We start from the raw sequence: 20,717 nt of genomic DNA on the forward strand, positions 1-20,717 counted from the left end.
GCGATTGGCTGGCGACCAGTTCCGGGTTTCCCCCAGCGCTCGCCCAGATTGATTGATGGATGCAAAGTGGCCTTGCTAGGATTCAGGACGAGCCTATTCGAACGCAGCCAATGTTGTCCTGGAGCTGCGCAACACAAGCGGAAGTTGCGTCCGGTAACATGGCGGAAGAAAAAGTTGATCGTCCTTCTGCCACTGATTCTCCAGCAACATCCAATTCAAAGCAGTCATCAGAAGATAAAAACTCCAAGTCCGAGAGTCCTGCACTTGAATACAACCCAGACCTTCGAAGCGTCCTTGTTACCAGCGTTTTAAACGTGGAGAAGCTCGATGAAGACCTGTACAGGTAGCTTGGCTGTGGGCTAGTAATACGTCATATGTCAAAGTAATTTTTTATGAAAGTGTAAATACAAGCATGTTAATGTGTCGTTGGCTCCAGTTTAAGTAATCTCGTTTTAATAGGTGCGCGGATTTAGATTTATTTAAAATATCACAAATGGTCAAATACATAGTGTTGTAATTATGGCAAGGCTGATATTAACAGCAGACTCGATATGGAGGTATGTGACTAAAAATTTCAAACCACCATTGTAATAGAGGATATTATTGGACACAGCTTTGAAATGAATAAAATGAGCCATAGTTTGTAAGAATCAGATAAGGATTAAGCATTTTACAACCCCAATTCCAATGAAGTTGGGACGTTGTGTTAAACATAAATAAAAACAGAATACAATGATTTGCAAATCATGTTCAACCTATCTTTAATTGAATACACTACAAAGATATTTCATGTTCAAACTGGTAAACTTTATTGTTTTTAGCAAATAATCATGAACTTAGAATGTTATGGCTGCAACACGTTCCAAAAAAGCTGGGACAGGTGGCAAAAAAGACTGAGAAAGTTGAGGAATGCTCATCAAACACCTGTTTGGAACATCCCACAGGTGAACAGGCAAATTGGGAACAGGTGGGTGCCATGATAGGGTATAAAAGGAGCTTCCCTGAATTGCTCAGTCATTCACAAGAAAAGATGGGGTGAGGTTCACCTCTTTGTGAACAAATGCGTGAGAAAATAGTCGAGCAGTTTAGGGACAATGTTCCTCAACGTACAATTGCAAGGAATTTAGGGATTTCATCATCTACGGTCCATAATGTCATCAAAAGGTTCAGAGAATCTGGAGAAATCACTCCATGTAAGCGGCAAGGCTATTGAATGCCCGTGACCTTCGATCCCTCAGGCGGCACTGCATCAAAAACCGAGATCAATGTGTGAAGGATATCACCAGATGGGCTCAGGAACACTGCAGAAAACCACTGTCAGTAAACACAGTTCAGCGCTACATCTGTAAGTGCAATTTGAAACTCTACTACGCAAAGCACAAGCCATTTATCAACAGCACCTAGAAACGCCGGCGCTTTCTCTGGGCCCGAGCTCATCTAAGATGGATTGATGCAAAGTGGAAAAGTGTTCTGTGGTTCCACAAGTCCACATTTCAAATTGTTTTTGGAAATTGTGGACCTCGTGTCCTCCGGGCCAAAGAGGAAAAGAAACCATCTGGACTGTTATGGACGCAAAGTTCAAAAGCCAGCATCTGTGATGGTATGGGGCTGTGTTAGTGCCAATGGCATGGGTAACTTACACATCTGTGAAGGCACCATTAATGCTGAAAGGTACATACAGATTTTGGAGAAACATATGCTGCCATCCAAGCAACGTCTTTTTTGTGGACGCCCCTGCTTATTTCAGCAAGACAATGCCAAACCACATTCTGCACGTGTTACAACAGCGTGGCTTCGTAGCAAAAGAGTGCGGGGTACAAGACTGGCATGCCTGCAGTCCAGACCTGTCTCCCATTCAAAATGTGTGGCGCATTATGAAGCGTAAAATACGACAACGAAGACCCCGGACTGTTGAACAGCTGAAGCTGTACATCAAGCAGGAATGGGAAAGAATTCCACCTACAAAGCTTCAACAATTAGTGTCCTCAGTCCCCAAACGTTTATTGAATGTTGTTAAAAGAAAAGGTGATGTAACACAGTGGGAAACATGACCCTGTCCCAGCTTTTTTGGAACGTGTTGCAGCCATAAAATTCTAAGTTCATGATTATTTGCTAAAAACAATCAAGTTTATCAGTTTGCACATTAAATATCTTGTCTTTGTAGTGTATCCAATTAAATATAGGTTGAACATGATTTGCAAATCATTGTATTCTGTTTTTATTTATGTTTAACACAACGTCCCAACTTCATTGGAATAGGGGTTGTACAATATTTTTGTGTTATCCAATGCTCTTGCAGTCGCTCAATATGATATAATACTGTATGTGTTTAGGCGATCGATATATATTCCCCCCCAATGACAAACGCTAGTGTGGTTGATGTTTTTTATGCCACTGATATTATGATATTAAAGCATAATAATACAAGTACATCCTTTTTAAGGACAATTCACTTTTAATTATAAGAATAATGAACATTGACATTGTAATGTAGAACTATAAATAAAATATCTTTGATTAAAAAAAACAAATAAATAAAGCAGACTCAGACTCTGTTCACAAAAATTGCGCTTAAACCAATATTAAACATTTGGCACAGAGAGATAAGCAGTCATTAATGCGTTAAAGGGCAATATACAGAAAATCAAGTTTCCAGTTGGTTAGGAAAAAATACCAGGTAGCAGCATAAATAACAACATAATTATATCAAAGCAACCTGTTTTGATTCAAGATTTGTACTACTTTTCAAAAGTCTGCAGCCTTTGTCAACATGTTCAATGGCTACATCTCTTACAGTAGTAAGTAAAATAGTAAAAATTGGCTAATAATGATGATGCGTTCAATGAACTGCTTTCTACATTGATTCATAGGGTTCGATGTCTTGTGTTCACATATTTAAGTGGGTGTCATCACATCATCTCGAATCAAAGCGGGTTCTTTCATTTCTTTTAAAAGCGGCACAAATGGTCTTGCATATGGTGACATCGTATAAGCGGAAGAGGTCTCCGCGAAACTAGATCATTGAACATTAATTAAGTACAGAATGAGCTGGTGAAAAATCACTGGATACATAAATGTGTCCGCTGATCAATATTGATGAAGATGTTCATAAAAATGCATTCAATTAATTGATAACACAATGGTTAAGAGGTTTGGATGCCCACTGTTGGAATAAATCTGTCATCCACCACACATGTCCGAGGACCTTGCGTGTCTGTTTGTCTGCATGTACACCGCCAAGCGCATCTCCAAGGGTACATCCTCGCTGCGCTGACGTACTGCCGAGCTTGGCACAGACGGGTCTGCCAACGTGCAGCAAGTCTTGTGCTTGCATGAAAATTAAGATGCATTACTAAAAATAGAGCCCTCAGTCACCAAAACGTTATATGCTGTGGATGGAAGCCAAAGGACACACCCTCGCTGCGACGACAGCACCCATCTTAGCGCTGACCGGTCTGCCAAAAAGGCAAACACGCACATCGAGCCTTGTCCTAGCATGAATATCAAGATTTGCACCATCATGTGCTGCGGTGCACTTTGAGGACTCTACGAATATTCGCACCATCATGTGCTGCGGTGCACATTGAGGAGTCTATGAATATAGAGCCCTATGTATTTACGTGCCGACTGGAAGTTAACATGCTGCTTTACGCTGAATGCGGAAGTGCTGCATGCATAGGATGTGTTCAAAAATTCAATCTGACGCTCTCACTGCACCCTGAGAGTGCAATCTTTAGAGAGGCAGAGCGCGCTCCATTTTCTATGAATTAAAGTGTGTTGGGCTTTAGCAGGGATACATCAGTGCGTGCGCCATATTGAATGTGTCAGTTCTGCCTGTAAACATCTCTTCCTGCCTGACAGCGGTGGCAGTGCGCTTCGGCACTCCCACAGTTTTGCAGTCTGAATAATCGAACGGCACACTCCAACAATGCTCTGAGTTCCCGAACGTTCTGGAGTGTATAGAGCCTGCTTGGACTGAATTTCTGAATGTACCCATAGATTCCATTCAGTGCACTTTTAGGATGTTGAATAAATGCTCAAACAACTTCCCATACAGCATGTGAAATGGCTTTACAGTATTTAATTCATGATCCATTTTTCTCCTCAGGGGGACACATCACTGGGTACCCCGCACTCAGCGCTTATTTGGGGGACAAATCATTGGTCAAGCTCTTGTTGCTGCTGCCAAATCAGTCAGTGATGATCTTTATGCTCACTCTCTACACTGCTACTTTGTAAGAGCAGGTAAGATGTAGCCTGATATTAATGTGCAAAAGTATATTGTAACTGACGTTTTGGTTCTCCGACAAAAGCATGTGAATGACAAGACATAAAAGCAAATCATAGTAGCTCCCATTTACCCCGTAGATATGGTTCTAAGTAGTGATAGATCCGGCAACAACAACGAGTCGACTGATGTAACGAGCTCTTAGGATGAAACCCCTTAAGAAAGTCACGTGACCAATACAGCCGCTCGTGTCTGCCACCAGAGGTGGGAAGAGTAGCCAAATATTGTACTGAAGAAAGAGTACTTTTACTTTAGAATGCTCTATTAGATGTGACGGACAGGATGAAGGCCCTTGTCAATGTTGGAATCCAACACACACCACGTCAAGATCTTCCTCCTATCCCCCCTCGCCTGAAACCAATGTGCACTAAGATGCGAAGAGCCCCTCCTCCACCCATGTAGAATCTTATTTCCAGATCTGACTGATATGTGCGGGGTTGCAGCTGCAAATCAGATACAAACAACACTCTTCTTCAGAATAAGTCAGACCCCTATGGATGGAGATCAGGCGTCTTTCATCCCCGTAATTACAAGTGACAGAAAGTTGGTCAAAGAAATATGGCACAAAGAAAGTAGAGCTACAAGCTTAGTGAGGATACAATGTGAACCTATCAAACCATTGTCTCCAGTTATCTCTGCGAGACTCGCTCTATTCAATATTAGATGACTGTTTAATAAATCAGTGCTGATTAATATCATTACAACCTATGATCTCGACTTTTTACTACTAAATGAAACAAAGTTAACAGAAACTAGCTGTAATACCATTTTAAAAGAGGCGACACCAGCAAATTTTAATTTTATGAACAAGTGTCGTATTGGGAAAAAAAGGGCGCTGTTTACACCAATCTAGCGCTAGTGACGTTTAAGTCTAGTTCACCAATCAAATGACAAAAGAAAGTCACATGACCTCTTACAAACGACAAAAGAAAGTCACATGACCTCTTATTGGGCTTCCCGGGCATAGCTATTAACACTAGATAAACCAGCCCGGCTGATCGTCGTGCCTAAATGGCCACCATTTTGGGAAGGTCGTCGTTACCATGAAGTCAACGGCGCGCTACTCATTTTTAAATTTAGACGAACAAAAGCAACAGCTTTCATGTATTGTAGTAGAGTAATTATTTCACTGTGTACGTTTACCTCATACTCAAGTATTTTTTTGGAGGACTACTTTTTACTTGAGTCACACTATTGTGGAGTAACAGTACTCTTACTTGAGTACAATATTTGGCTACTCTACCCACCTCTGGAGCGGACATCCTCTATTACTACTCTTACGTTTAAGCAACATTTTTTGCTCGTCAGATCATCCAGTGTTGTATTTGTTGCACTGGTCTTTTGTATTTTCGCGTTGAGGCGCTGCGGGTCTTGGCCCTGGTTGTGGTCCCAGCGGAACCCCCAAGCACACATAACATTGGCGACAAGAGCTGATCCGCTAGTACATCTTGTATTCATTAGGAAACGCACCTACAATTATCTAAGTAGTTTACGGATGTTAATGTGAAATGTATTAAGCGACGGAGCGATGTTAGGGATTATGTCACAACACAGAATGAACTAACTTCAAATTCAGAAATGGCCAATAAAAACAGAAAAATATTGTACTTAATATTTTCCTGGAGGATGCATTTGAGATTAGCCTTTGAAGTTGGTAATAGTGAAAAAGGAAGTGAAACAGACAATGATTTTAGTCAATTCTTTTCCAGAATGAGAGTGCTTAAAGAGGAGGATGCTATTCATGTGGCACAGTTTGAAGCAGGCATCAGGTGCAGGTGGAGATGGGCCTGGCTCAAGTTGGGGGCCAAAACAAAAAAAGCAAAGAAATGAGGCAAATTTAAATTTGTACATCACTGTACTTGTACTTGAGCGGTGAAAAGAAAATAATTGTTTTGGATTTTGCCTTATTATACTCTTCAGAGTCTTCTAGATTGCTTAATTTATGTTAAAATCAAAAACATTATCTGCGGAGTCCTGGGGGATCTCCCCAGACCCCCCTACAATGTTTTTTTTTTGGCACCTTTTTCATGCCTTTGGTGTTTGCATGTCTGATTTCAGTGTAAATCAACTATACTGGCTGGATTTAGCTCTTTTGAATATATCTGTTTTTTTAGTAAAAGGTGATCCAAAGGTTATGTGTATAGTTTTAATGATTTGTTTTATTTCTGAAGGTTTGTTGCATTTGTGCAACTGACCGTCAAAAGTAAATTCAAGCACATCCCCGCACAATGCAATCGAGGCATGGAAAAGAAGTCACAAATACAATTAGAATAAACACAAGTGTCTAGAGATTTTACATCTTCCTTGTGGCCACTTTATTAATGATAAATATTTTTCAAAATTAGGCTATTTTTTATTTTAACCTCAAGTTTCCAGGAAACCTGCGTTGGACCAAGTAGAGCTCAATCGCATTATGAGCCATCATGTTTTGGAAGGTTTGTGTAAAAAATTTTTAGTTTATAAATTGAATTAATATTTTATGTAAATATATATAGAAACCTCTTTTGGCAGTCTCTCCAGTTTTTAGGCACACAAGCCCCATCAGTGCTTCGTGTGGGAGAGTTCTCCAAAGCTCAAGAATTTACTTAAAAAAAAAAAAAAGGAATCACCTGAATGCCAAAACACTAGAATTTCTTTTTAATAAACATACAGTATGTGAAAAAAGATTTGCCGCCCAATATCAATACAATACAGTTTGCCCAATGTGCCGTAACACTTCACGAGGCCTCATCTACCCATCACTAGTTATAACGGTCAAATGAGGATGATAGGGATGACATCATACTTAATAAGTGCTATGACTTTGCGGCAATGCCATGGCATCGATGCCTATCCGTATTAGTTTGACTTTGATCTTCTTTTGGCTCAATATTTCCATCCATCCATCCATTCTCTACCGCTTATCCGGGTCGGGTCGCGGGGGCAGTAGCTTCAGCAGGGACGCCCAGACTTCCCTCTCCCCAGCCACTTCATCCAGCTCTTCCGGGGGGATCCCGAGGCGTTCCCAGGCCAGCCGAAGGATGTAGTCTCTCCAGCGTGTCCTGGGTCGTCCCCGGGGTCTCCTCCCGGTGGGACATGCCCGGAACACCTCACCAGGGAGGCGTCCGGGAGGCATCCGAATCAGATGCCCCAGCCACCTCATCTGGCTCCTCTCAATGCGGAGGAGCAGCGGCTCTACTCTGAGATCCTCCCGGATGACCGAGCTTCTCACCCTATCTCTAAGGGAGAGCCCGGACACCCTGCGGAGGAAACTCATTTCGGCCGCTTGTATCCGGGATCTTGTTCTTTCAGTCACGACCCACAGCTCATGACCATAGGTGAGGGTAGGAACGAAGATCGACCGGTAAATTGAGAGCTTCGCCTTTCGGCTTAGCTCTTTCTTTACCACAACGGACCGATACAAAGTCCGCATCACTGCAGACGCTGCACCGATCCGCCTGTCGATCTCCCGTTCCATTCTTCCCTCACTCGTGAACAAGACCCCAAGATACTTGAATTCCTCCACTTGGGGCAGGATCTCATCCCCGACCTGGAAATGGCATTCCACCCTTTTCCGACTGAGGACCATGGTCTCAGATTTGGAGGTGCTGATTCTCATCCCAGCCGCTTCACACTCGGCTGCGAACTGCTCCAATGAGAGTTGGAGGTCACGGCTTGATGAAGCCAACAGAACCACATCAGCTGCAAAAAGCAGAGATGCAATACTGAGGCCACCAAAGCGGACCCCCTCTACGCCTCGGCTGCGCCTAGAAATTCTGTCCATAAAAGTTATGAACAGAATCGGCGACAAAGGGCAGCCTTGGCGGAGTCCAACCCTCACCGGGAACGAGTCCGACTTACTGCCGGATATGCGGACAGAACTCTGACTCCGGTCGTACAGGGACCGAACAGCCCGTATCAGGGGGTTCGGTACCCCATACTCCCGAAGTACTCTCCACAGGACTCCCCGAGGGACACGGTCGAACGCCTTCTCCAAGTCCACAAAACACATGTAGACTGGTTGGGCGAACTCCCACGCACCCTCGAGGACCCTGCCGAGGGTGTAGAGCTGTTCCACGGCCAGGACGAAAACCACACTGCTCCTCCTGAATCTGAGATTCGACTTCCCGACGGACCATCCTCTCCAGCACCCCTGAATAGACCTTACCAGGGAGGCTGAGCAGTGTGATCCCCCTGTAGTTGGAACACACCCTCCGGTCCCCCTTCTTAAAAAGGGGGACCACCACCCCAGTCTGCCAATCCAGAGGCACTGTCTCCGATGTCCACGCGATGTTGCAGAGGCGTCTCAACCAGGACAGCCCCACAACATCCAGAGCCTTTAGGAACTCCGGGCGAATCTCATCCACCCCCGGGGCCCTGCCACCGAGGAGCTTTTTAACTACCTCGGTGACCTCAAACCCAGAGATAGGAGAGCCCGCCTCAGAGAACCCACACTCTGCTTCCCCATGGGAAGGCGTGTCGGTGGAATTGAGGAGGTCTTCGAAGTATTCTCCCCACCGACTCACAACGTCCCGAGTCGAGGTCAGCAGCGCCCCATCCCCACTATACACAGTGTTGGTGGTGCACTGCTTTCCTCTCCTGAGACGTCGGATGGTGGACCAGAATTTCCTCGAAGCCGTCCGGAAGTCTTTCTCCATGGCCTCACCGAACTCCTCCCATGCCCGGGTTTTTGCTTCAGCGACCACCAGAGCTGCATTCCGCTTGGCCAGCCGGTACCCATCAGCTGCCTCAGGAGTCCCACAGGCCAAAAAGGCCCGATAGGACTCCTTCTTCAGCTTGACGGCATCCCTCAGCGTTGGTGTCCACCAACGGGTTCGGGGATTGCCGCCACGACAGGCACCGACCATCTTACGGCCACAGCTCCGGTCGGCCGCCTCAGCAATGGAGGCGCGGAACATGGTCCACTCGGACTCGATGTCCCCCGCCTCCCCCGGAACATGAGCAAAGTTCTGTCGGAGTTGGGAGTTGAAACTCCTTCTGACAGGGGATTCTGCCAGACGTTCCCAGCAGACCCTCACAATACGTTTGGCCTGCCACGTCGGACCGGCATCTTCCCCCACCACCGGAGCCAACTCACCACCAGGTGGTGATCAGTTGACAGCTCCGCCCCTCTCTTCACCCGAGTGTCCAAGACATGCGGCCGCAAGTCCGATGACACGACCACAAAGTCAATATTTCAGAATTGACTAATGTTTGAGTTAACAAAAATAATGGCAAACAAGCTGTATATTTAGTTCTTTGAGTTTAATTGCAAATTGGTCACGCCATTAAAAGGTTGGACATTAAGCCTTTCCTGTTTAGCATAACATTTGGTAAGCTGTGGATGAAACCATGACTGTATTTTTGGGCTGTATTCAATTCAGTCACTTAGTTTGTTCCCAGTTGACATGATCCTGTGTTTTATTTAAGGAGATCCTAAGGTTCCAGTGTTGTACCAGGTAGACCGCACAAGAGATGGTCGCAGTTTTACAGTGCGCTCCGTGAAAGCCCTCCAGCACGGACAGCCTATACTGATCTGCCAAGCGTCCTTCCAAATGTTACAGCCAAGCAGGTTGCAACACCAGTTCACCATGCCAGTGGTCCCTAAGCCTGAAGAGCTCCTTACTGCAGAGGCACTTATCCACCTTTATCTCAGGTAGAAAATGTAATTATTAAATTCTACATTTAAAAAAGGGATTTCATGAAGGTCTTGTGCAAAATATGTCCAAAACATATGTGGCGAATAAAAAGCTACAAGGCAAGTACAATGGAAAAGGTGGAGGTGACTGTTATTGTACTTTTACAAACTCTTTTGCAAGCATCAGTTTCCATTAAACAACATTTCTTTTTGGAAATATGTATACTGTACACTCAAAATAGACATGAATGTTAAGGCAATATTTTAAGTAGAATGATTGAAGTACATGTATACATGAAAACAGGTTTGGTTTATTGTTTGATTTGGCCAATTTACTTTTGCAGTAAACCTGGCCTGGCTGAAACTTTAAAACAAGCTCTTAACAAACTGCTGGCAATTGAAGTCCCAATTGAGATCAAGCCAGTCAACCCTCCACAGTTTCACAGGCTTGCTGGAGCAGAGCCAAAGAAACTGTTTTGGGTGCGAGCTAAAGGATACATTGGTAAAGTTGTCTAATCCGTTTGATGATGATCGAAGGAGTTTCAGTGTTCAGTGAATTTAAAGGGAACACTTTATTTGCGTTTTTGTTTGTACACAGGTGAAGGCAACATGAAGTTGCATTGCTGCGTGGCTGCCTATGTATCAGATTTTGCCTTTCTGGCTACTGCAATGCTGCCCTACCCCACCTACAGGGTCAAGTTCTCAGCCTCCCTGGACCACGCCATGTGGTTCCACAACACTTTCCGCAGTGATGAATGGATGTTGTACGAGTGTGAGAGCCCATGGGCAGGTCAGCATTTTCATCGCTTACCATTATTTGTGACTCTGGTGGGAACACTAAATGTATGCATGCATTAATAATAATTCTGGTGAACAATGAGACTTTGTGTTACTGCTTTCCAATTAACGAATCACCACACGTACAGGAGATTCCACAACTGCATCCTATTTTAGTCATAAATGTTGCCACAAATGCTATCTCAAATGCTTTATGTAATGGAGTTGTGATTTTCCTCTTTAGTTTCAAGGACACGATACCAATGTTTTGGACTTTTGGTCTCACAGGGGGCAGTAGGGGACTGGTTCAAGGCAGACTGTGGAGAAGAGATGGTGTGCTGGCTGCCTCGTGTGCACAGGAAGGGGTCCTGAGAGTCAAAGTAGTTCCTGAGCCCAGCAAACTATAGGCACCTTTCTCACATGGTTTTAGGTATTTGTTGATTTACATCAAAGCAGTTTGATTGTTTTTCCCCATTTGTTTCCAACATTTTGTGCACCTACTTTAATTCCAGACAAATATTTTTGCAAAGTATTTATTTTGTCACGTTTAGTATAACATAAAAGCATTAGCTTGGGAAGTTTTCAGTTATAGAAACAAGTTTTAGACAAACACTGTAACTGCTGTAAAATATTTCATCAATGGCTCCCAGATTCTAAGATTTGTCAATGGTAATGGCATTGCATTTATCTTTATACCACCTTTGAACAGACTTGTGAATACTGTGAATACCATTTTTCTTGTCAACCACAATTTAACACTACACAATGCAAACAACAGGATTTGTAATGCAATACTCCTGATTAAGGGGATGTTTGGCTCTTGTAAGGTAACTATAAATTCAGAATGGCAGAAATGAAATGGTGTAGATCAAATAAGTAGGTTCAAAGGTTCCTGGGCAAGTGTAGGTATTTGGTTGATTAAAAGACAATCATGCATGGTGAGTTTTCCTTCTAATAGGTTGTGCTAGGAAATTTAAAAAAATAAAATAAAAAGAGAAACATTTAAAATGACAGTCATTTTAATGGTTCTGCACAAAAGGTCCTGATGATGCCATTGTGTTAATGTAGTGAAATTCTGAATGTTACTGAGCAAAAAAAAAAATACAAAAACAAAAGTACACAAAACACGTTTACGTTCAAACTTGCAGAGCTAAACTGAGGCCTCATCTATGATTTTGTTTCCTTAATGTATAAAGTTAATATCTTCATCCATAGTTCAAAATCAGTAATCTGATTTAAGAGAACTGTCACAGATAACCATTTATATTACCCGCAGAGTGATCACTTATTAAATCTATAAAATAAAGAGATGACATGCAATATCTTATAAGAATTCATGCTTAAAATTAAGATTTTGAAGTACCAATTATTTTGACCCTATCACAGTCCCACCTGTTTTGGATTATACCATGTACAGGTAATGTCAACTTCTTGTTTTATGAGAAGTTTTGACACTTAAAATCTTTTGAAAATCCATAGTGCTGAACACGAATATGCACTTACCAATCAGTTCAGATTTGCTGAGTGACGAAAACAGACACTACCATGACTACACAAATGTGAGGCGGCAGTGTTAGGACCTCAAAAAGGGCCAGTGTGTCATATTTTAAGACGTTTCACAGTTTAAGTTGAGCAAATAGATTTATTACCACTTGTTTAAAAACATTTCCCCCCCCCCCCAATTGTAAGTATATATATATGAAGAGTTGATCGGGTCAGGGAGAAACTTCAGACCTCGAATGTGGCCCAGATTGCAGTTTTGGGCTCCACAGCTCTAGGGTGCTCAACTCCATGAAGGGTTTTGGGCTGTTGCCGTCCGGTTTAATCACAGACACATCCAAAGACATTCGAGAGACTGCGAGGTCACTGTATGACTGTTCCAAATGAGCTTTCTTTTGCATGGGGATGTAGGGAGTGGACGAGTTGACCTGTAATGGCAATAATGGGTGACAATTTTCAGTCTCTTGGGTGTTCAAGTCATTGACCTGAGACAAAGATCTTGGAGCAGTTGACATGCTGAGAGAAGGCTGGATCAATGGTTTGACATCAGATCCGTCAACGAAACAATCAGACGAAACTCTTGATCTTGACAGTTGGTCCAGCGACAAAGTAGATGGAAAACTCTGCTCCCCAAAGAACTTCCTATCAAGTTCCGATGGTGACAAACAGTCAAAACTGCTCATATCTAAAAGAAAATTTAAAAAAGTTACATATCTAATTAGACTACTGAGCTCCACTATTGAACAAAGATTCTAACCTTACCTTTAAGAAGAACCACTTTTTCCATGTTGGTAAGCAGTGAGTGAGTGCGACATAGGCTCCAGATGGCTCTTAAACTGTTAAGGATACTCGCTAATTGACCCAGCTGGATGCAGAGCAAGTCATCAAGAGGGGGCGGAGAAGAGAACCCTACCCTTAACCAATACTGTACATGGGTCATTCCAGAATTGAAGGGCAATATAGGCACTGACATTTTTGGGGGAAAAAAAAGAGACAATTAATTTTATTTTATTTTTTGTTGTTGTAAAAAAACGGGTAATAGACCATCAAATGATTTAGTTTGCCCAGTTCAACAATCAACCATAAACATGTTATGAGATTTTTTAAATGTGTTATATCACATTTTTGCTGTTACATCTGAAATATATAAATATTTTCTGATTGAACAAACTTACATTTTATTTCAATGCTCCAATACTTAATTTTAGTATTACTTTAATTAACGTAATAGGCCTGCAAGTAACAGGGTTGCAAATCAATGCTGAAGTTTGCTCCACAGACATGAAGTGACGACTAGACACGCCAGCACGCTATAGCGGCCTGACTAAATGACGTGCCTACATGGCGGCCATGTTGGCAGAGGCGACGTTCCAATCAAAGGCAATGCAGGGACATTGAAGTTAAGTCGTAACTTGCTCTTTTCGTAACCGATTTTCACGAGGTTTACTATTTTTTTGTCAATGGCAAACCGTGAGCTATCAATACAGAACATTTAAAATTATTTTTTAACTGTGAAAGATTATTATGTCTTGACAATAGGGTCACGTTTTCCATGCTAGAACTAAATATGTTAATTACAAGATGTATCAACAAAAGCCGAATTAAATCTTATTTTATAAAGTTGGTCATCAAGAGGAAGGGTTAAAAGAAAAATAGCAATTTCGGTAGTGCTTGCAATATAATATCTAGGAATCACTTTTACTTGAGCGACAGTTAATTTTTTTCTCAGACCAACAAGCGCATGTTTCTGTATTTTCTGCATTAATTATTTGGAACTTAATGGGGGTTAGAGTACAAAAAAAACAAATGTCCTCCAATTCTGGAACCTATGTATGACATCGATGGCAGACAGTGAATTTGTTCTTTGTGGACTTAAAAGTAGCTCAAATACTTGAAAAAAATGGCTTCGACGGTTTTACAGACGTTTGTGCATGATATGTATTTAATAGTGTAACACTGCTCACGTTTCATGCCAGTATTGTACTTTTTTAATGGTTGCTATGACGCCATCATCGTGCAGCTCATCGACGTCCACTTGGCGATATTAAGAGTTGTAGTTGTGGGAGACGGTTGTGTGTCTGGCTATTCTTGTTCTTCTCATGTAATAGTTTTACGACGACTTTAATATGATTTTCTAGAGAGATTGTGATTATCGCCATTTTTAATAATTATTATTATTTTGTTTTATTATTGCGTTAGTGGGTTTTACGTTTTATTTCTAGTGGAAACTTGAACGGATGTGGATTGTGGAAACCCGGGGGAGGAGACGAAGAAGAAGCGGTAGCGTACATGGTAACCGATTTCTCCAACAGTTAACTAGAAACAGTGAACTCCTTTGGATACATATATACTTACCGATGAAAGCGTGTTAGCGTAAATGAAACTGTATAGTCGCCGTGTTGATGATTTAGGTAGAATTAAGCAGATACGTCGGTGAGGAGCATAGGAAGCGAACGCATGGTAACATATTACCTACACAGCTAATCATGATTTACACTTGGATTTAGCACGGCTCCTTTTTTTTTTTTTTTTTGCTAAACTGTAGCTTTTGCTCCTCGTGGAATGTTCACAAAAACAATCGAAAGAAAGCTAACATTTAACCAACCCTTCGCTGGCGGACAAACGTGCTAACTTGATACAGGCTAGCGTTGTATAATAATAATAAGCAGTTAAGGTAGAGTCGGGCTTGTCGAGACTCAATTGTGGGTAAATAGATTCGTACAAGAGCGAATGTTTAGTGGTCGAACCTTGTTATTATCATGGAGAAGGAACAGCACAATACGGTTGTCTTCAACGCGTCAAAAAGAGAGTGCTTTACCACAAACAGTGGATACAAATCCATGCAGAAGCACATTAGGACTCAATGGAAAATTCAAAGGTAAGGGGGTCAGACTTTTTGTGTTGTGTGTAGAACTACTGGCTTGAGTTAATCTGTTTTCTGTGGGAAATGTTTCTTCCAGTATGAAGGAAGAGCTGTCATCAGACAAACTAAAAGGTGTCAAGTTGTGGATAACTGCAGGGCCAAGGGAGAAGTTTACAGCATCAGAGGTGAGATGTCAAAAGAAAACTGGTAATTGATTACACAGTAAACATTGTTTTGCTGTGGGGGGATAGTGGAAATGGTAGGGTAGCCCGCACCAAATTATACTTGCTGCTTGACCTGCATAGGCAGGATGTCACAACTGCTGTCTCATTTTCTTTTAGCTGGAAGTTCTGAAACACTACTTGGATGATGGAGGAACTGTCCTGGTCATGCTTGGGGAAGGAGGAGAAAAGAAATTTGACACAAACATCAACTTTCTCCTGGAAGAGTTTGGAATTATGGTTAACAATGGTGCAAATGAATACAATATTCCTCATTACTGTTGGAATTGTCAGTTGATGTTATTGTTAAATACCGGTATGTGTGTGTTTTTGTTTATTTGCCATATGACAGATGCTGTTTTTCGGACCAGGTACTACAAGTACTATCATCCTAAGGAAGCTCTTGTGTCTGATGGCGTGTTGAACAGGTTAGTTGCTGTTTGATCATACAAATGTATATTGTCTATATCATCCCTATTTATTTGAATGTTATAGTGATAGATGACTTCTCTTGTGATACACAATGATCTGCATTGTTCTTGTTTAGGGAGATCAGCCGGGCTTCTGGCAAATCAATGTCAGGAACAAGTGAAGATGACAATGTTGGAAATAATACACAGTAAATTGTTTATTTTCATATGATTCTTCTCAGTTGAATGCTACATTTTACTCTTTATTATTATTATTTTTTATATATAACCCTGAGCCTTTCTGTATTCATGCAGGGCTCTCTCATTTGTGTACCCATATGGTGCCACCCTGAATGTGATAAAGCCAGCTGTGGCTGTTCTTTCAACTGGCTCTATCTGCTTCCCCCTCCACCGGCCCGTCGTGGCCTTCTATCAAGGAAAAGTCAGCATTCTAAATAGCTATTTCGTACTCAATTCAGTAAATACTCATGTTTTACTTGAGGGGTGACATTAAAACAATGTCTCATGTCTTATTTAGGAGACGGGCAAATTGGTTGTAGTTGGTTCCTGCCACATGTTCAGTGATCAGTTCATCGACAAAGAGGAGAATAGTAAAATCCTGGTGAGTACGGCTGTCTATATACTTTACCATGTATCCTCAAAGAGTGGCCTCTACTCTTGGTAGCACCTCACCTTCAGGTCGAGGAAAAAGGTTACAGGCAGTACCACAAGGTTGCTGTAATTACTTTAACTACGGCATCTTATACGTTACACCCGCAAGTCATTGAAGCATACACTCCCTGCACAGCACGCGTCATCTGTACAGCTGAAGTTTACAGTGGAATTTAGGCAGCACAGCGATTTCCAGAGGAAACCTGCCAAGCATTCTAACATTGGGCCTCATTCACTAATAAATGCGTAGAAATGTTGTCACTCTGCGCACAAGTTGAACATATACGCAAAGTCACCATCAAATTCAGGACACTTGTGTAGCGGTCCGTTGTCTTTGCACCGCCGTGCATGTTGGTAAATCAGAATTAATTCTAAAGACAAGGTTGTTTCTGCAATCTGCGTAAACCGCTTCTCTCCCTATAAAAGGACACATCTAAGCCAATGTATGGAGGTTTATAGGGACAAGAGATATGAGGCCCCAGAACTTTAAGAACTTACCTAACCTTTATCCTATTTAAAAAAGATTGGTATCATTGGAAAGCTTGCGCTAAAAACAGAAACCGACAATATATAATAATCATTTTTAATTCATTCCAAAGTAAAATTAGAGCGTGTGGCACAAAACATACATATACAAAACATACATATACATAAAACAATTAAATTTTTTAAAATATATATATATATATATATATATAAACCTCTACATTGTCACTGCAGGGTGTTGTGCTCCAGTGGCTCATGACTGATACTATTCAGCTGAATCAGATTGATGCAGAAGACCCAGAGGTGAGGCTGTGCAATTCAGTGGAAAAGGGCACTGACAAGCAAGTAGTGCCTTTAAAACAGCTGTTCTTTATACTATCTAGATCACAGATTACACCATGTTGCCACACATTGGGTGTTTGTCAGAACAACTCACGCAGTACTTCCAAGAGGGTGACGAAAACCCCAGGGACTTCACTTCTCTTCTGGATGTTTCTTTTTTCAGTCTGTCAACAGACACTTTACCCCAAGTCCTCAGGTAAAATGGTAATTCATTGGGGAGCATTACAGTGTTAACAGTGTTACAGACTTCCTTTTGTCTTTGTTTTCCTTAAGGATGTCCTGTTTTCCACAGTGTGTATAAGCATCTTAATGTCAAAGATGAGCCACTTCAGCTGATCGCACCACAGTTTGAGACCCCCCTGCCTCAGTTGCAACCTGCTGTAAGTATCTGTTCTACCTTCCTCTATATTATTTCACAATAAATAAAAACAAATAAAAAGCCATGGCTTAATCTCACATAAGTTTTATTTCATGAATAATGATTCAATGTACTGTACACTTGAAAAATAGACAGCATAGCCCTATTTTCAGGTATTGGGAAAATCCTACCTCCCAGTATGCTTTTGCAGTGGTTCTCAAACTTGTTACACCAAGTAACACTCCAAAAAAATGATTGGCTCTCCAAGCACCACTATAATGACCAACATTAAAATATAGGAGCATAGTTGGCCCAAAATATTTATCAAAAAGGTTTTATTCCTAAAGTTTTAATATTAGAAGATAAAAAAAAATTCCAAGAATAAAGTCCAAATTTAATGTGGAAAAACCTAAAATTACGCATAGTCCTAACATTATGAGAAAAAAACAAAGTATGACAAAAATGTGATATTATGGGGGAAAACAACACCACAAGGTTTATAGAAATAAAGTGAAATTATTGTGAAAAAAATAAAAAACAAATATGAAGATGGGATACTATAAGAAATATATATTTTTTAAATTACAATAGAAAAAAATTAAACAACAAGAAAGTCATATTACATGAAAACCATTTGTAATTTATGAGCAATGACCTGTGTTTACAGACGTGTGCATGTATATAGCTACTCTTAGGGCACAGCACCATATCAAATTAGCACATGGGGAACATCAACAACAGTCTAACGACGTGTTTGTGTCCCTATGTACTGTCTGCCTTCCTCCCACACACACAGATGTGAAATAAGTAAGTAAATTTGCTGGTTAAACCTTATCACCCCTAGGTGATACAAGGACAATTACTTCAGACAGAAACTACAACTTGCGCGCTTTGAATTTGATTAACTATGATCCTGAACCTCACTAACTGCTCAGTTTATCTGGCATTTCCCTGGGATTATTTATAAAGTGTGTGTCTGTCTATCAATCGGTTGGTCGGTGGGAATAAAGTATTGCGGTAGCGCTACCTCTCTAATCTGGTGTTTTGTTGGTTCTCCCCTTGGCCTCCAACTATGCAACTGAACACCAAAGAAATATCAGGCTGCAATGGTGCTGATCATGTTCAAGTGTAACCACAAGCCACTTTTTAGGAAGACTTTTCATGAATTAAAATTGATTTTATGTAGTTTCCTATGTTTGCTATTTTTTTACACTGTTGTATTATGCACTTTAATCATGTCATCGTTCATTAAGTGCCCGACTCAATAGTAGTGAAGAATCTTTCTTATTCTATATAACTAATAATTGAAAGTTTTTTTTTTTTAATTGAATTGTGTCATAAAATTTTGATCAAGTCAACAGTTTTAAACTACAGTTTTACTTTCCAGGTCTTTCCTCCAATCTTGAGTGATTTGTCCCCACCAATGCTGGACCTGTTTGATTTAGATGAAGCTTTCTCTTCAGAGAAAGTGCGCCTAGCACAGCTCACCAATAAATGTAAGTTCAGTCTTTGAAATAAAAGGAGTGGACGGTTTATGTTTAAAGGGATAATCTTGACATTTTTGCCTGGCTGTTCTTACAGGTACAGATGATGACCTTGAGTTTTACATCAGGAAATGTGGTGAAATTCTGGGCGTGACTCCCAAGTTGGACAAAGATCAGAGGGATGCAAAACACATATTGGAACACGTTTTCTTCCAACTTGCAGAGTTCAAGAAACTGAATCAAGTGAGAACTCTTAAAAATATAGATTTACTCTACATTAATGTATTCAACTAAATCTAAATTATTTTCTTCCAGGAGCATGATGTCAACACTGAGGCACGGTTCATCCCATCTTGACTTGCATTAAATATTACTTTTAATATTCCAGACTTTTTGATAAACACTACCATTACTGTCCTGATGTTGGCATATTTGTTGTCAACTGCAACAAGCACGATAATAATGTTTTTGGATGAGCTCAATATTTTATATATATTAAAATGCTCACAATGTTGTAAATATATTAAGGCATTGGTACATTCCATAAATCCTGAAGAACATTTTGTGTTGAACTCCTTTCTCATATTTAGCTTTTGATGTCAAACACAAATGTTTAGTCTACAGCAGAAATAATGGAATAGTCACTGTTCCAATTGTTTTGAAGAAAAATGGGTACTGTAATAACACTGATTGTGGTCAAGTCTGTGTTTACACTTGGTACCAGATAGTCTGCATTAAGAACACAGGCACAGCACTCACAATTCTATGGAAAACCATTTGAGCATTTATTCAATATCTGAAGCTACCATGTACTTGTATGCTCTTTGTCCTAAAAAAAAAATAAAAGCACAACACTAAAAAAACGACGATGGCGCTCTAGATATTAGAATGTCTTCCTTACTAGTAATATTTTATCCAATACTACTGCCACTTTTGGCCTACTAGCATGGAACTAAACCTTTTTAGTAGACTACTGTGCTGTACTAGTAATATTACTAGGCCCATCTAACGCCTCGTGCGCTAATAGCCTCCTTATCGAGGTTATTGAATTATAAAAAAAGTAATAAAAAATATATTGCGCATTTATTATGAGATGGCCTTGATATTATGGACTAGTATGCTCTTTGTCCTCACTAGTTGGAAAACTTTGGCATATTAGTAGGACACCTGTTACTAGTGAGGCAAAACTGCACTAGTTGACAAATGTGTGCTACCAGTACTACGAGTGCCATTACGAAATTCTGATAGGAAACATCTTGCTGTTCTTTTCTTTTTGGCTTGTCCCATTCGGGGTCTCCACAGCGCGTCATCCTTTTCCCAAGCCTATCTCCGGCATCATTCTCTCTAACACCAACTGCCCTCATTTCTTCCCACACTACATCTATCAACCGTCTCTTTGGTCTTCCTCTAGCTCTCTTGCCTGGCAGCTACATCCTTATTATCCTTCTACCAATATACTCACTATCTTTCTTCTAGATGTGTCCAGACCATCAAGGTCTGCTCTCTCAAACTTCGTCTCCAAAACATCTTACCTTGGCTGTTCCACTGATGAGCTCGGTTCAAAAGGGTTTGGAGGAAGACTGGTGAAGAACAGAACCCAAGCTGCTTTGAGCTCCAGTGTGAGCTATCCACAGTCAGTCATGATTTGGGGTGCAATGTCCAGTGCAGGTGTTGGTAAACTCTGCTTTCTTAAATCCAA

General features: G+C 41.1%; 2 protein-coding genes and 1 long non-coding RNA gene across 3 annotated transcripts; 2 read left to right on the forward strand and 1 right to left on the reverse strand.

Moving 5' to 3' along the window:
- The first annotated feature begins 48 nt into the window (after nt 1–48).
- On the forward strand, nt 49–11,618 carry acot8 (acyl-CoA thioesterase 8). The gene is made up of 6 exons (XM_061785362.1): nt 49–343; nt 4,109–4,245; nt 9,698–9,923; nt 10,250–10,407; nt 10,504–10,695; nt 10,971–11,618. The coding sequence occupies exons 1-6, from the start codon at nt 60–62 to the stop codon at nt 11,087–11,089; spliced, it is 1,116 nt and encodes a 371-aa protein (XP_061641346.1). The 5' UTR covers nt 49–59; the 3' UTR covers nt 11,090–11,618.
- Nucleotides 11,619–12,304: 686 nt separating this feature from the next.
- On the reverse strand, nt 12,305–13,091 carry LOC133483737 (uncharacterized). Its single transcript, XR_009790186.1, has 2 exons — nt 12,945–13,091; nt 12,305–12,867 (listed from the first exon to the last, which is right to left on the reverse strand). It is a non-coding gene; the product is annotated as an uncharacterized LOC133483737 (long non-coding RNA).
- A 1,121-nt stretch (nt 13,092–14,212) lies between these two features.
- On the forward strand, nt 14,213–19,578 carry ift52 (intraflagellar transport 52 homolog (Chlamydomonas)). Its single transcript, XM_061785361.1, has 13 exons — nt 14,213–15,060; nt 15,143–15,230; nt 15,387–15,516; nt 15,619–15,694; nt 15,814–15,885; nt 15,992–16,118; nt 16,215–16,298; nt 17,069–17,137; nt 17,218–17,372; nt 17,469–17,556; nt 18,922–19,030; nt 19,116–19,261; nt 19,334–19,578. Exons 1-13 carry the CDS (start codon nt 14,942–14,944, stop codon nt 19,373–19,375), a joined length of 1,305 nt encoding a protein of 434 aa, XP_061641345.1. The 5' UTR covers nt 14,213–14,941; the 3' UTR covers nt 19,376–19,578.
- Nucleotides 19,579–20,717: the final 1,139 nt, after the last annotated feature.

This window comes from Phyllopteryx taeniolatus, chromosome 9, assembly GCF_024500385.1.
Source record: "Phyllopteryx taeniolatus isolate TA_2022b chromosome 9, UOR_Ptae_1.2, whole genome shotgun sequence".
Lineage (NCBI taxonomy): Eukaryota > Metazoa > Chordata > Actinopteri > Syngnathiformes > Syngnathidae > Phyllopteryx > Phyllopteryx taeniolatus.